At 46.7% G+C, this 17,079-nt stretch overlaps 1 protein-coding gene across 1 annotated transcript in view; it reads right to left on the bottom strand.

Moving 5' to 3' along the window:
• Positions 1 to 15,138, bottom strand: part of LOC145361168 (cGMP-dependent protein kinase 1-like) — a 99,513-nt gene extending 84,375 nt beyond the window's left edge. The window contains 1 exon segment of the mRNA XM_080216787.1: positions 14,831 to 15,138. Coding sequence (XP_080072913.1) covers positions 14,831 to 15,138 — 308 coding nt within the window.
• Positions 15,139 to 17,079: the final 1,941 nt, after the last annotated feature.

Here is a 17,079-nt window from a genome sequence, read left to right as displayed (position 1 = left end):
TACATCATTTCTACATTAGGGTGACCAGAACCGTACACAATCTTCCAAGTGTGGCCTTACCAATGTCTTGTACAACTTCAACAAGAAGTCCCAACTCCTGTATTCAATGTTCTAACCAGTGAAACCAAGCATGCTGAATGCCTTCTTCACCACTCTGTCCACCTGTTACTCCACTTTCAGGGAGTTATGAACCTGTACCCCTAGATCTCTCTGTTCTATAACTCTCTCCAACACCCTGCCATTAACTGAGTAAGTCCTGCCCGGATTCAACCTACAAAAATGCATCACCATGCATTTATCTAAATTAAACTGCATCTGCCATTCGTCAGCCCACTGGCCCAAAAGATCCAAGCATCTTGCTCAAATGGTTAGTCATTTATCCGTGGGGTTGGTCCAATTTACATTCCTGAGTCAACCTGTGGACATTTTTCCATGTTACAGCTGCCATACAAATGCAAAATATTTCTACTTTTTAACCATTGAAAGAGATTGGACAATTGTTAATGGGGCTTTTGCAATACAAAGTCACTGACTGGCTAAGATACCCATGTTCAAATCATAGAATGGTTCCAACAAAGGAACCTTTTGGCCCATCATGTCCATGCTAGCTCTACACCCCTCCCCTTGTCCCGTAGCTCTTTTCTCTTTGGATAGTAATCCAATTCTCTTATCACAGCAATAATTGAACCTGCCTTCATCATACTCTCAGGCACTGCACTCCAGGTCTGTGGAAGAATGGTTTTCCTTGGTCATCACTGGTTCTTTTGCCAATCTAGGGGAGGTGATGGCCTGGTGGTATTATTGTTAGATGATTAATCCAGTAACACAGCAAGTGCTCTGGGGACCGGGGTTTGAATCCCCCCATGGCAGGTGTTGGAAATTGAATTCAATAAAAAATATCTGGAATTAAGAATCTACTGATGACCATGAAACCATCATCCATTGTCGGAAAGACCCATCTGGTTCAGTAATGTCTTTCAGGGAAAGAAATCTGCCATCCTTACATGGTCTGGCCTACATGTGACTCCAGAGCCACAGCAATGTGGCTGACTCTCAACTGCCCTTCAATGGTAACTAGGAATGGGTCATAAATGCTGGCCCAGCCAGCGATGCCCATGTCCCATGAATGAATAAAACTAAAATCACCTTGCTGTGATAGGTGAGAGAGAAAAATAGAAGGAAAGTGAGTCAGTGCTGGCAAACTAAGGAGTTAAAGGCATTAAGACTGTAATAAGGGTTGGATGCCAAAATGTTGAGGTTCTAAGGAAGAATTATTGGAGGAACAGATGGTGCAATGAACCAGAATTTGAACACAATGAAGTGACAGGGAGCAGGATGGGTGTGTAAGATGGAACATTTGCAGATAGGGAGGAAGAACAGAAGAAAGTTCAGAAAAACACAAATCATTGTGGCAACAATGAAAGAGAGAGGGAGAGAGAGAGACAGAATCAGTTTACATCAGTAAATCAGATTATCTCATCAGAATCCCACTGCTGTTTGTCGGAGCTTGCTTGGCATTAACTGCACGCCTCACTTCCCATGTGACAACAGTGGTCATGTTTCAGAAGTACTCTTTAGCTGAAAGACACATCGGGAGATTCTGAGGCAATGAAAGGTGCTAAATAAATTCAAGTCTTCAGTTTTATTCGACGGGCTCTCTCTCAAGGAGATTTTCGATTCAGTTTCCTCTTGATTAGACAGCCTGACTGATTTGATGGAGTCTGCACTGGGAGTTTAATGAGTTCTGGCACTACTGGGTGCTCAAATACTCAAACCATCCCCAGGGCAAGCTCTGAAGCACCATGTGCATAAAACATGAAAGGAGCACTGATCCATTCACCTTGAAGACAGTAGCTCAAAGGGATGGTGCACAAGTATTGATTAGATCAACATCAGTAGTGAAACCTTTTACTTCTGAAACTGCACAATCTCTCTTTAGTAAATTAATAGCCAGTGGGAAGCAGCGAGTTAAATCCTGTGTAAGGGGACGCTGTTTCAAGATTCTGTTCTTTTCGAGACACAAACGTTATGCAATCAGTCTCTCAGGTGCTGTTGCTGCCTAATTCTCAGGACACCGTAATTGGGGGGGTGGCGATGAGATGAGGCACAGCAGAACTGGTCCACATTACTGTGGATGCTGGAAACCCAAATTAAATACCCAGCAGGTCAGGCAGCATCTGTGGAGGGAGAAAGAGTTAATATTTCAGCTTGATGACCTGTCAGCGAAACTGGGCTAAGTGCGAGACAGAACATATCTTAAGCAAGTACAGGGATGGGGGAAAGGCCACTGGGGACAGATTTTGTTTTTAATCATTTGTGGGACATGGCTGTCACTGGCTGGCCAGCATTTATTGCCCATCTCAAGTTGCCCCTTGAGAAGGTGGTGGTGAGCCACCATCTTGAATCGCTGCAGTCCATGTGCTGTGGGTTGACCCATAATGCCGTTAGGGACGGAATTCCAGGATTTTGACCCAGCGACAGTGAAGGAACGGCTGATAAATTTCCAAGTCAGGATGGTGAGGGGCTTGGAGGGGAACTTGCAGATGGTGGTGTTTCCCACATGTCTGCTACCCTTGTCCTTCTAGATGCAAGTGGTCGTGGGTTTGGAAGGTGCTGTCTCAGGATGAGTTGCTGAAGGGCACCTTGTAGATGGTACACACTGCTGCTACTGAGCGTCGGTGGTGGAGGGAGGGAGAACGTAAGGATCTGTGAAAGGGTGGAAGGCATGGGACACTAAATGCTGGAGAAAGACATAAAAGAGCTGGCACTGGAATGTTATAGAGATTCTGATGAAAGGTCATTGATCTGAAACTAACTTTGTCTCTCTCTCTCTCTCAGATCCTGCTGAGTGCTTCCACCCATCACTTTCTCAACATAGTTTTCATTTCTTCGCTTTTATTAAAGGTTCAATGTTGAAGGAAATGAACATTTCTGCCAAATAAAGAGCATTGTGGGGTGGAAGGGACTCATGTTCTGCACTCCACTCACACTGCCAGCAAAGTATACTTCACGGTTACTCTCCTACACATTCAGGATTAACATTTGTATTTCTCTTACCATCAGCACAGTAACACACTGGGTAAAGAACACAGACACTTGGCTCCACAACACATCACAAGGAAGAGGTAGCTCATTGTACGCGATGATAATACCTGCAGATGTCTCTCAATTAACCGGATCACAAAATTCCAGATTCCTTTGAATAGGCGTCCAATGGACAAAACTATTCCCTCTTCCTCCTCCCATCCCTCCCCTCATTATAAAACTTGTACAAATACTAAATCCTTCCCATTCACACGCACTATGTTAAATCTTAACTGAACAAACTCCCTTCCCATTTCTACCTACTTTTAAGCAAATTTATTAATGTCACAAGTAGGCTTACATCATCACCACAATGAAATTACTGTGAAAATCCCCTAGTCGCCACACTCCGGCCCCTGTTCAGGTACTCTGAAGGAGAATTTAGCACGGCCAATGCGCCTAACCAGCACATCCTTCGGACTGTGGGAAGAAATCGGAGCACCCAGAGGAAACCCACGCAGACACGGCGGGGAAGAACGTGCAGACTCTGCACAGACAGTGACCCAAGCTGGGAATCGAGCCCAGGTCCCTGGTGCCGTGAGGCAGCAGTGCTAATCCCAACTCGCACAGGTTAGACCCCTTCCCATTGACTCACTGCCCTTCTGAAGAATTCTGACAAACTAAATTCTTTCCCATTTAATCCTTTTGGACAGAATTCCAAAGGGACCAAACCTGCTCAATCCCACCAAGTGAAAGCCCAATCTGTTGATTCCCATTTCTGACGTCAGGAACACATTCAGATAATAGATGGTGCCTTTCTGCTATGGGTAGCACAATGGTTAGCACTGCTGCCTCCTAGCACTAGGGGCCCTGGTTCGATTCCCGGCTCGAGTCACTGTCTGTGTGAAGTTTGCACATTCTCCCCGTGTCTGCACGGGCTTGCTCTGGGTGCTCCGATTTTGTCCCACCATGCAAAGATGTGCAGGTTAGTTGGATTGGGTGTGCAAAAATTGCCCTTTAGAGTCAGAGGAACTAGCTAGGGTAAATGCATGGGGTTAGGGGGATAGTTCCTGAGTGGGATTGTGGTCTTGCAGACTCGATGATCTGAATGGCCTCCTTCTACACAGTAGGGATTCAAGTCTGCCACGATGCAGATGGAAGGTGCTGGATGATGACATTGCTGGGCAACAGAGATAGGCACCAACCGCCCTACCACACCATACAAAGCTCTACATGTTTCTTTTCAACCTCTTAGATCCAAACTGAAGAGGAGGTTACCTTTGCATACTGCACCTCTTGATAGATTGGAGTAAGGTCACAGTCCAGACAGGACAGTGCCTTGGGACAGTTCCCTACCTTAAATGTTGTTACTGCTGTTAACATTTAGATTAGTGGGGATGGACTTTATGAAGATATCATTTTGGAAGCACTGGTGATATTGGATAACTTGTACCTAAAAATAATGACAGTAAGCAATGTGTCAGCAGTGTGAATGAGTACATAGAAATGGAACCTGATTGAAGATTTCAGCAACAGGTATTATGATGCTTGCAAATGCTTTCTTTGTTTGAGGATAATACGTTAGCCTTTATGAAATATATTAATTTATTTATTAGTGTCACAAGTAGGCTTACATTAACGCTGCAAAGAGGTTACTGTGAAAATCCTCTAGCCACCACACTCTGGCGCCTGTTCAGGTACACGGAGGGAGAATTTAGCACCTAACCAGCACGCCTCTCGGACTGTGGGAGGAAATTGGTGCACCTGGAGGAAAACCACGTAGGCACGGGGAGAATGTGCAGACTCCGCACAGATCAGAGCCCGGGAATCGAACCCGGGTCCCTGGTGCTGTGAGGCAGCAGTGCTAACAGCTGTGCCACCCCAATCCAAAGCATTGAAGCCCACAATGGTGTCTCCTTTCTAAGATAATGTCTATAGTGAGTGTGCCTTTCTTGGAATGGGTTTCATCAGTCCATGTAACCTCCAATTAGCTTGCTGCCCTCTTCCCAAAGGGCTATTAGGGATGGGCAATGAATGCTTGCCTAGCCAGTGGTACCCATATCCTGTGAAAATTTTTTAACAAATCTCAATGCACGAGTTCTGAGTATTATTACCTTCAGCCACATTGCAGCCTTTAGCTAGCTTCCTAAACTATCCAGGGAGTCTTCTCAGTAACACTGCCTTGCATCCAACCACATTCAGCATAGGGGTGACAGCCCTCCATCCTCCTCTCCCCACACCAACCAACCCCCCCCGCCCCCTCCCCCCCAAAGACCTGTGTTGGAGCCTGCTAAACTACCTTCCATCCAAAGAGCTGCTTAACATATACAGTCCCAGTCAGTCTATCCTACAGAACCCTCAGTACTTACTGCTCTCATGGTGACACGGTGGTTAGCACTGCCTCACAGCGCCAGGGACTTGGGTTTGATTCCTGGCTTGGTCACTGTCTGTGGGGAGTCTGCACGTTCTCCCCCTGTCTGCGTGGGTTTCCTCCGGGTGCTCCGGTTTCCTCCCACAGTCCGAGAGACCTGCTGGTTAGGTGTTAAATTCTCCCTCAGTGTAACCCAAACAGGCGCCAGAGTGTAGTAACTAGGGGAACTTCACAGTAACTTTGCAGTGTTAATGTAAGCCGACTTGTTTCACTAATAAATAAATTTAAACTTTATTTCCCAATCCTGGACAATGTTGGCAACCTGCGATTTGCACAAATTCTTCTGTTTCACTCAAATAATCCTGCCCTTGTCCTGACACATGTTTTTTGTCACAAACTGAATGGTCTCCGAAATTATATGATTCTCTCTCTGCTCAAATGCCTTTTTCACTGGGTCATAGTAGCTGAATTCTCAATTAAATCATCACTACATGGGTGGCATGGTGGCACAGTGGTTAGCACTGCTGCCTCACAGCACCACTGACCCAGGTTTGATTCCCAACTTGAGACACTGTCTGTGCAGAGTCTGCATGCTCTCCCCGTGTCTGCATGGGTTCCTTCCAGGAGCTCCGGTTTCCTCCCATTGTCTGAAACACATGCAGGTTAGGTGCTAAGTTCTCCCTCAGTGTAACCTGAACAGGCACTGGAGTGTGGCAACTAGGGGATTTTCACAACGACTTCATTGCAGCGTTAATCTAAGCCTTACTTGAGACACTAAGTAAGTAATAAACTTAAATTTAAAAAAATTAGACATCTCACATTTCACCAGTATTTTGGAAATCCAGTTATGTTTTCTGCTCAATCACAGGGTCAGGTATTTCTGCTGCATTTTACGCCCGAGTATTTGTTCCAGCACAGTAACTGCATTCTCAGTACTGGTAGCAGGCATAAAGAGTGAGAGGAATGGCAGCAAGCGTACTCAGAGTGTGGATAATTGTTCTAATGTCAGATGAAAGCTGACAGCTTCTGGATTTTTTAAGGTTCAGTCGGTACATTGACTGTAGGAGACAGCGCTGTAACTGACAAGTGCACAAACAAAACAACTCAAAGACATCTGTCTTTCACTTAGCTTTAAGTAAAAATAACCAACTGTAAGGAGCTTGTCACTTAAAGTGAAGGTAGAGAAAGCACAGCCAGGCTCCATTTCACCACAAAGGTTGTGCAGGTCGATGGGAACAGAAGTTAAACAAGTGACACAGTGGTTAGCACTGCTGCCTTACAGCACCAGAGACCCGAGTTCAATTCCCGGCCTTGGGTCGCTGTCTGTGTGGAATTTGCACATTCTCCCAGTGTCTGTGTTAGTTTCCTCTGGGTGCTCTGGTTTCCTTCCACAGTCCAAAGATGTACGGGTTGGCCATGCTAAATTGACCCTTAGTGTCAGGGGGATTAGCAGGGATGGGGCCTGGGTGGGATTGTGGTTGGTGAAGACTGGATGGGCCAAATGGCCTCCTTCTGCACAGTAAGAAGTCTCACAACACCAAGTTAGAGTCCACTAACCTGGTGTTGTGAGACTTCTTACTGTGTTTACCCCAGTCCAATGCCGGCATCTCTACATCACTCCTTCTGCACTGCAGGGATTCTATTCTATGTGGCACTGAGCAGATGTGCCAAATGAGGAATCAGGCATATCCTTTCTGGCAAGGAGGGGAGAGCAAAGAAACTGATGGAACATTAGACCCTGCACCATCTGGGAACAGGCCTGTTGTGCTCCTATGCTTTCAATTAAAGAATGCTGCACCCCAAGGACAGACCAATCTTTGATCAGAAAACTAGCATCAGAATCTTCAGGATTCATTGCCCTGTCCATAAGTGGGATGAGGAACGTGAGTGACATTTTCCATTTAAGTTCAAGGAAGAGTACCTGGGGTGATTCACTGAGCTTGTGAGCTCCAACACATCAGGGCAGAGGGAGAAAATATCAAAAACCAGCAATGGATACTTAAACGCATTTCCTAACTCATTGCTGAAAGTTCATTTCTCAAACTGAATCTTAGATTTATTTTTGTCACATGTATTAACATACAGTGAGAAGTATTGCTTCTTGTGCGCTACGCAAAGCATATGGTTCATAGAGAAGGAAAGGAGGGGGTGCAGAATGTGGTGTTACAGTCATAGCTAGGGTGTAGAGAAAAATCAACTTAGTGCAAGGTTGGTCCATTCAAAAGTCTGATGGCGGCAGGGAAGGTGTTCTTGAGTCGGTTGGGACGTGGCCTCAGACTTTTGTATCTTTTTCCCGATGGAAGAGAGAATATCTGGAGTGTGTGGGGTCCTTAATTATGCTGCCTGCTTTCCTGAGGCAGCAGCAAGTGCAGACAGAGTCAATGGATGGGAGGCTGGTTTGCGTGATGGATTTGGCTACATTCACAACCTTTTGTTCCTTGCGGTCTTAGTTTGAGTTGCAGACTGAGGGGGAATAATACCCATACTAATGATTGTGGAGGAGAATAGCAGCCATGTTAATAACTGTGTCCAGTAAAAGGGACAAACCACAAAAGCCTGCACAATTTTTAACTGCACAGATATGCCTATCAGGATAGTAAGCAGCTAGTTCCAGACATCTAACCTTCAAAAAGGAACAGGTGAAACATACTATCGTGTAGGATTGTTCATGTCTTAGGCTGGGAGAGGCCATTAACCCAGACAGTTAGAAAGGGAAGATTGATTTATGTTCTAACCTCTTGATGCAATTAAAAACCTCACACCTCTTGGATATTATAGAATCCACAGTATCCCTATCGTGCAGAAGGAGGCCATTTGGCTCATCGAGTCTGTATCGACCACAATTCCACCCAGGCCCCATTCCTGCAATCCCTTGCATTTACCCTAGCTAGTCCCCCTGACATTAAGGGGCAATTTAGCATGGCCAATCAATCTGATCCGGACACCTTTGGACTGTGGGAGGAAACCGGAGCACCCAGAGGAAACCCACACAGACAACGGAGAGAATGTGTAAACTTTCACACAGAGGCCACACTGGGCCAAATTCAAACCTGGGTCCCTGGCGCTGTGAGGCAGCAGTGTAAACACTGTGCCACCCTACACACCAATCCAAGTGTATAACCAACTGTAAGGAGCTTGTCACTTAAGCTGAAGGCAGAGGCAGCACAGTGAGGCTCCAATAAAGCATAAGGTGATTGTGGTTGTACTTCATGAATGATGTAACCTTAATCAACAACGTGAGTGGATAGAAATAATTCCTATACCTTGATAGGTATGTGATTACTTGCACCTGAATTTGAAACTATAACTGCTTTTCTGAATTCTGTACTCCAACTGGCCTTAATGTCTTAAATCAGAGTCCTATTGCTATCATCTTTAAATCATCATCTTAAACTACTCTGTGACTCTGCCGAGCTACTTGAACGGTAGTTTTAGCTGCAGCAACAAATAAAACATCACGAAGCCCTGTAACACAGACATTGACGCTTAACTAATATTCGGACGCTGGAGAAAAATAACACATGTCTGTGCCTGCCTGCAGGATGTAGTTATCCCCAAATACAGAGTAAGCGAAGAACCATAGGATAACTGCTCCCACGTGGTCTGTCCAAAACAATTGTTTAACACTTACAATATAGTAAAACGATAGCTCTTCACAGGAGTGTTACATCAACGATATTAGGGCTGACGTCCAAAAGCTTGGTCAAAAATATTAGTTTCAAGGAGCTTCATAAAAGAACAAAGGGATGGAAGAGATGAAGAGATTTACAGAGAGAATTCCAGAGCTTGGGACCTTTTGGCAGCTGAGAACACTGTTGTCAATGGTGGTGAGATTAAAATCTAAGATACTCAAGAGGCCAGAATTGGAGGAACACAGATATCTTGGAAGGTTGGGAGTCTGGGGCTGGGTGTGAGTCTGGATATAATAAGCAGGGTTTTGTATGGTCTGAAGGTTATGAAGCATAGAAAGTGGATGTACCAGGGTTGGGGGGATAGGGTTGAAATAGTCAAGCCTAAAAAGAACAAAGATGATGATGAGGGTTTCAGCAGCAGATCTGAAACGGAGTCAAAGGATTACATTTAAGGAAGTGGAAATAGATTCACTGAAGAATCCCTATGGTGCAGAAGGAGGCCATTTGGCCCATTGAGTCTGCACCAACTACAATCCCAACCAGGACCTATTCCTCCCGTAACCCCACATATTTACCCTGCTAATCCCCCTGACACTAAGGGGAAATTTAGAATGGCCAATCCCGCTAACTCGTACATGTTTGGAGTGTGGGAGGAAACCGGAGCACCCGGAGGACACTCATGCAGAATCCACACAAAAAGTGACCCAAGGCTGGAATCGAATCCAGGTCCCTGGCACTCTGAGGCAGCACTGCTAACAACTGTGCCACTGTCCCGCCCATGCCGATTGTTTTACTTGGGTCGTGCGCTTGAAAACCTGCCTCGGAGTCAGGTTGCAAACTGTTGCAGACAGTTGCCAAGGAAATAGATGGAAGCAGTGGCTAGGTCGTGGAGTTTGTGATGGGGGCAGGAAATAATGGCTTTGATATTTCCAATATTTAGCTGAGGAAATGTCTCCTCATCCAATACTGGATGTCAGATGAGCAGTCTAACAAATTTATACAGTAAAGGTGGCCAGGCGGGGGGGTGTGGTGATGAAGTAAAACTGGATGTTGTCAGCATACATATGCAAAGTAACACTGTTTTCAAACAGTGTCACCAGGGGGCAACATGTGGATGAGAAATAGAAGGATGGGGCCAAGGATGAGATCCTTTGGTAATGATGTGGGATCAGGAAAAGAGGCCAACTGGCTGATTTTCTGCCTATGACTGCAAAGGTCAGGATCGCTCCATTTCAGTGCCATGCCGCACAATGGTGGAGAAGTGTTGGTAGAGGCTGGTGTGGCCAATCATATTAAAAGCTGCAGACAGAGTGAGAAGGATTTGGAGGTTACCTTTGTTACAATAACATAGGATATCAATTTTGCTTCTGAGTTGTTAAGAGCCGTTTGGGGACTGTTCTTTCTGGGAAGCCAGTGACCAACAGAACATCTGTGCAACAAATAGCAGATAGGGAATAACACTAGTTAGCCAGGATCACAGGTAATTGCGCCATGTCAGACTGACCTGTAAACTCCTGACGGATATAGTCAGATGTGAGATAGTCATTTCACAAATGAAACTCAGTCTCTGACAAGTGCAGTCATGTCTGACACATTATTTTTGGAACGCTGATGCTAGGTTTTTAAATGAAAAGGGGAAAAAAGGAATGATTTTGAAGTTCTTTACAATTCAGATATCAGTTACGGTGTCTCCTCGGCGGAAACATTTTTTTTTACCACTTTCTGCTGATATTTCTCTCAGGAAGTATTCCGTTCGATATTAAAGAGGAAAAGGAGTCTGGAACCCAAGCATCGAATGGGTTAAACTCATTCACTCACCGATGAGCCTCACTCAGTAGTTATTATTACTCAAGGGGTAATGGGGATCTGGAACTCTCTGCCTTAGGAGGTTAGATTAGTTGAAAAGAAATAAATTAGAGATGAACAGATTTGGTTGTATGAGGTTACTAAGGGTTATAGAATCAAGGTGGTGATAGTAATGCAATTGATATAGTTCTATATATTGTTTCTGTTTAAGGGGAAAGTTTAAACAATTCAACTTTATTCTACAGGCAATCAGTATGTCTGGAGGGAGTGCAGATGCTGGGAGAGCAGGAAATTACTCATTTTAACCACGTAGTGATTACTTAGGGTAGTGCTAATGGATTTTTGTTAGAGATGGAGATTTCTCTTGAGGTTTGTGATTAGCTTGATTTAAAGGTTCATGAGTTATTAATCAGATGTTGACATGGTGATGGGAGGAACTAGGTCTGTAGCAGGGAAAGACTGATCTTCCACACTGACACTGTAGTTAAGCAAGCCTACCAACGCCTTTACTTTCTCAGAATGCTAAGGGAATTCAATATGCCTGCTATAACCCTCACCAATTTTTGCAGGTGCACCACAGAAGATGGGACTAGCACTACTACCTTACAGCACCAGGGACACAGGATCAATTCCCAGCTTGGGTCACTGTCTGCGTGGAGTTTGCATGTTCTCCCCAATGTCTACATGGGTTTCCTCGAGGTGATCTGGTTTCCTCCCACAGTCCAAAAGATGTGGTTAGATGTATTGTCCATGCTAATTCTCCCTCAGTGTACCCTAACAGACACCAGAGTGTGGCAACTAGGGGATTTTCACAGTAAATTCATTAACGTGTTAGTGTAAGCCTACTTATGACTTATAAATACTTTTACTTTACTTTAGAAAGCATCCTATCAGATGTATCACAGCTTGGTATGACTCCTGATCTACCCAAAACCACGACAAACTACAAAGGGTTATGAACATAGCCCAGGCCATCACGCAAACCAGCCTCCCATTCATTGGTTCCATCCACATTTCCCGCTGCCTCAAGAAAGCAGTCAGCAGAATCAAGGGTCCCACGCACCCTGGTTATACAGTCTTCCACCTTTTGTTGGGAAAATGATACAAAAGTCTGAAAACATGGACCAACACAGACTCAAGAACAGCTTCTTCCCGGCTGCTGTCAGACTTTTGAACGGTCCTGTCACATACTAAGCTGATCTTTCCCTTCACCTTAGCTGTAACTGCAACATTGTATTCTGCACCCTCTCCTTTACTTCTCCTCTAAGAATGCTATGTTTTGCCTGTATAGTGTGCAAGAGACAATTCTTTCATCGTATCCCAGTACATGCGACAATAATAAATCAAATCAATTCAATTCAAATCAAAAATCAGCTGCTATTGGAGCTCTGCTGAAATCAGAGGCGTACTGCAGCCCTTTCCTGAGAACTCATTCTCACTCCCTCTCTGAAACCTTTAAGACTCTTAACACAATTCATCGCAAATATGCCTGGGTTTGCTATCTGCATTTATTTGAAAGTGGTTTTGATCTATTCATGAACAGGGCTTATTTGGAACTGGAATGGTCATGTACTAAAAAGTAAAGTTGCCCTCGTTCATTTTAAAATATTGCTCGACTGTTCATGGTTAAGCTGCTTCATTTGTTAGAGTTATATTTAAATTGTGTTACTAAACAAAGTGTGTTTTACTATAAAAGATCCATACTTGGTCCCTGATGGACCAAAATTCTGTGTCCCAGCCTTAAATGTATTCAATGAATTATCCGTCTGGGATAGAGAATTCCAAAGATTCACAACCTCAGTGAAGTAATTTCTCCCCATCTCAGTCCAAAATAATTGGTCCCTTTATCCTGAGAGTATGTTCTAGATCATGGACCAGCTGAAGCAATGTCCACTCCTACAAAATTCTGTGGGGATTTGATAGTCTCAATGAGATTGCCTCTCAGTCTTCTAAACTCCTAACAACATGAACCCAATTTACTCAGCTTCTCATCATAGGACAAGCCGTCATCCAAAAAGTAAAATTTATTCATTAGACACAAGTAAGGCTTACGTTAACACTGCAATGAAGTTACTGTGAAATCCCCACCCTAGTCGTCACACTCTGGCGCCTGTTCGGGTCAACGCACCTAACCTGCACGTCTTTCAGACTGTGGGATGAAACCAGAGCACCCGGATGAAACCCATGTAGACAGGGGGGAAGAACATACAGATAACATGCAGACTGTGCACAGACGATGACCTATGTTGGGAATTGAATTCGGACTCCTGGCACTATGAGGCAGCACTGTGTTGACCATCGTGTCGCCCCCAGGGACCAACTTAGTGAACTTTTGTTGTACCACCTCCAATGTAAGTGCATCCTTTCTTAAATGTAGAGACCAAAACTGCACATAGTATTCTAGGGTTGGTCTCACCAAAACCCTGTACAACTGTAGCAAGAACTTCCATATCCCTGTTCTTCTTGTGTTCGAGGTCAATATGCGATTTGACTTGTTAGTTGCTTGCTGCACCTGCGTGCTAACTTTCTGCATTCCTTGTATAAGCACACAAGTCCACATCAGTACTAACAAGCTAATCATCAGAAAGGTCTAGGAAACACGCATGCTGAAATGGGGGGACCATTCTCCTGCGTATACACCCTCCACTCCAACTCCAACCCTCCCCAAAACTGTGACGACTCAAAACTCAGAACCAAAAGATGACCAGGTACATATGGGTGGCATGGCGGCACAGTAGTTAGTGCCGCTGCCTCACAGCACCAGAGAACTGGGTTCAATTCCAGCCTCAGGTCACTGACTGCGTGGAGTTTGCATGTTCTTCCTGTATCTGTGTGGGTTTCCTCTGGGTAAGGCCAAGACATAGGAGCAGAATTAGGCCACTCGGCCCATCGAGTCTGCTCAATCATGGCTGATATTTTTTCTCATCCCTATCCTGCCCTTTCCCCATAATCCCTGATCCCCTTTTTAAGCAAGAGCCTATCTCTAAGAACATAAGAAGTAGGAGCAGGAGTAGGCCATCGAGCCTGCCCCGCCATTCAATAAGATCGTGGCTGATCTGAAGTGGCTCAGTTCCACTTTCCCGCTTTCTCCCCATAACCCTTAATTCCCTTGCCTACCAAAAACCAATCTACCCGTGACTTAAATATATTTAGCGAGGTAGCCTCCACCACTTCAACGGGCAGAGAATGCCAGAGATTCACCACCCTTTGAGTGAAGAAGTTCCTCCTCAACTCCGTTCTAAACTGCCCCCCTCCACCCCCCCCCCCCCGCCTTATCTTGAGGCTGTGCCCTCTAGTCCTGCTGTCCTTTCTGAGTGGGAAGAATCTCTCTACCTATCCATCCCCTTCATTATCTTATACGTCTCTATAAGATCCCCCCATCATCCTTCTAAACTCCTTCTATCTCTGCCTGAAAGACACTCAATGATCTCTGCAACCTTCTGCGGCAAAGAGTTCCACAGATTCATTACTCTCTGGGTGCTCCGGTTTCCTCCCACAGTCCAAAGCTGTGTGGGTTGATTTAATTAAATTTAATCCGAGTATCAGAGGATTAGCAGGGTAAATAAGTGGGGTTATGGGGATAGGGTCTCGGTGGGATTGTGGTCGGTGCAGACTCACTGGGCCAAATGGCCTCCTTCTGTACTGCACGGATTTTAAAGATTCCCTCGGCGATTCCAGCACATGTTCAGCTGTTGGAACACGGTTTCTTAAAAAAATCACTGTATTTGCATCCAAGCGCTGTGAATTTAAAGTGGAGAGGTTTCTACCTGAGTGAAGACAGCAAGGTTTCAGTTAAGGGGGATAGTGGGGAGTGATTGTGTCCCGTGGGACCCTTCAACATGTGGCCACTATGATATGCAGCATGTCTCTCTCTCTCACGCACACACACACGTGGTTTTACGTCCCTGGTGGACACAGTCCTTACCCTACCAAATGTGGTGGCAGAATGGGCTCGAGCACTGTTCGACCCGAAGTTGAAAGGGGGTGTGTAACTTACTGTGCACTCTTGGAGTAGCAGGGCAGGGTAACGTGACTGATGTCCTGGATGTCCAAGGCGGTAGGCTCCGCCGAAATAGCCTGCCTCTTGGTCCTCTGCTGCTCCTGGTTGCTGGACTCGCTCGGTTCCGGCTGCTGGGAGGCCGGGCGCAGGACCGACCTGTATTTGTCCAGCTCGGTTTGGAGTTTCTCAATCAGCTCGTCCTTCTGGTCCAGCTCCAGCTCCAGCTCGTCGATCAGGGCGTCCCTCTGCCTCAGCTCCTCGATCTTCTCCTGCAGGGCGTACTGCAGGTCACGGAGTGTCCCCATCTTTTCCCCCTGGGTAGCAGAGAGACGGGGGGGGGGGGGGGAGCTGTAGAGAGAGAGGGGGGTGGTGCTGTAGAGAGAGAGGGGGGGGGGTGCTGTAGAGAGAGAGGGAGGGGGGCTTCCAGCTCCCTCTGCCTTCACTTGCCACAAGGACTGTGCAGCCCTAGAACCGGATTAGCGAGCGTCCCACAGCATCCTGCACCCCCCTCCTGCCCTGGACCTTCAGAACCTCACCTCTCACCATCCTTTGCAAGCTCCAAGTCCTCTCTCTTCCTGGTTTCCTTTACTCCGGGTTCTGGAGCCCAAACTTCCAGCTTATGCGGTGAAAATGAAAAACAGAATCTCTTGTGGTGGCCGGGAGGAGGGGGGGGGGAGGGAGTGGACCCCAGGCGAATGAGTAGCTCCAATATCCAGTCTTGGGAGTGTGTGTACTCCCCCAAATCTCAACTTGAGCTCAGTAGTTGTGCTCCAACACCGCCTCCCCCCCTCCCCCGCCTCAAGAGATAGACTCGGGCGCAATAGAGATCAATAGGAATTTTAAAATAGAGGGAAAGAGCGAGAGAGAGGAAAAATGACCTGGGAAGAGGAGATAGCAGAACAGGTTAACGGGAGTCTTCCCGAATGATCAAAGCCATGTTTGTTAAAAAAAAAATTCTGAATTAAAACAATGTCGCGGGGGGGGGGGGGGGGGGGGCGGAATAAAGCTGGAATAAGGGAAGGAGGGTGTTGCTGTACAGCCTGTGATCAAACCGCACACCCAAGCTGGGGAGAGGCACCGATTCAGCACCACAGAGAGAGGGACAGCGCCTAGGAGCACCTCTCCGCACTCCAGCCTGCAGGCAGGCAGCGAGCACAGTATACCTGCTCCAGCCAGCCCCCACCCCCGACTCTCTCTCTCTCCAGCTAGAAAAGTAGGACTATCCACATTTGGTGGCGAGCTGAGCAGCAGCCCAATCTGTGAGTATCTGTTGAATTGTCCTGTCTCCTCGCTCTCCCCAGCTCTGAACACCCTGGCTGCTGAGAGCTGTGTGTGTGCAGTTTTCTATCTCAGGCTGAGTGCTTCAGTGCATTCTGAGTAACAGCATCCGTGCGGCTGTGAGCCACGCACTTCAGAGTTGTTGATTGTCAACAACTGCATTTTTCCGAGGCAGTTACAACTCACCACCGCCCACCTCTCCCCTCAACCCCTCTATATACACACACAAACCCCTCCCTCCCTACACACACACACACATCCCTCCCTCCACGCGCGCGCACACACACACACACCCCTCCTCCATACACACACCCCCCTCCTCCATACACACACACACACACCCTCCACACACACACACACACACCCCCTCCACACACACACACACAACCCCTCCACACACACACACCCCCTCCACAGACACACACACACACACCCCCTCCACAGACACACACACACACACCCCCTCCACAGACACACACACACACACCCCCTCCACACACACACACCCCCTCCACACACACACACCCCCTCCACACACACACACACACACCCCCTCCACACACACACACACACAACCCCTCCACACACACACACACACAACCCCTCCACACACACACACACAACCCCTCCACACACACACACACAACCCCTCCACACACACACACCCCCTCCACACACACACACCCCCTCCACACACACACACACACACACACACCCCCTCCACACACACACACACACACACACCCCCTCCACACACACACACACACACCCCCTCCACACACACACACCACCTCCACACACACACACACACACACACACACACACACCACCTCCACACACACACACACACCCCCTCCACACACACACACCCTCCACACACACACACACACCCCCTCCACACACACACACCCTCCACACACACACACACACCTCCACCCCCTCCACACACACACCTCCTCCACACACAC

This window comes from Carcharhinus amblyrhynchos, chromosome 34 (genome assembly GCF_965287045.1).
Source record: "Carcharhinus amblyrhynchos chromosome 34, sCarAmb.v2.hapA, whole genome shotgun sequence".
NCBI lineage: Eukaryota > Metazoa > Chordata > Chondrichthyes > Carcharhiniformes > Carcharhinidae > Carcharhinus > Carcharhinus amblyrhynchos.
This window is presented reverse-complemented; position numbering and strand designations above follow the sequence as displayed.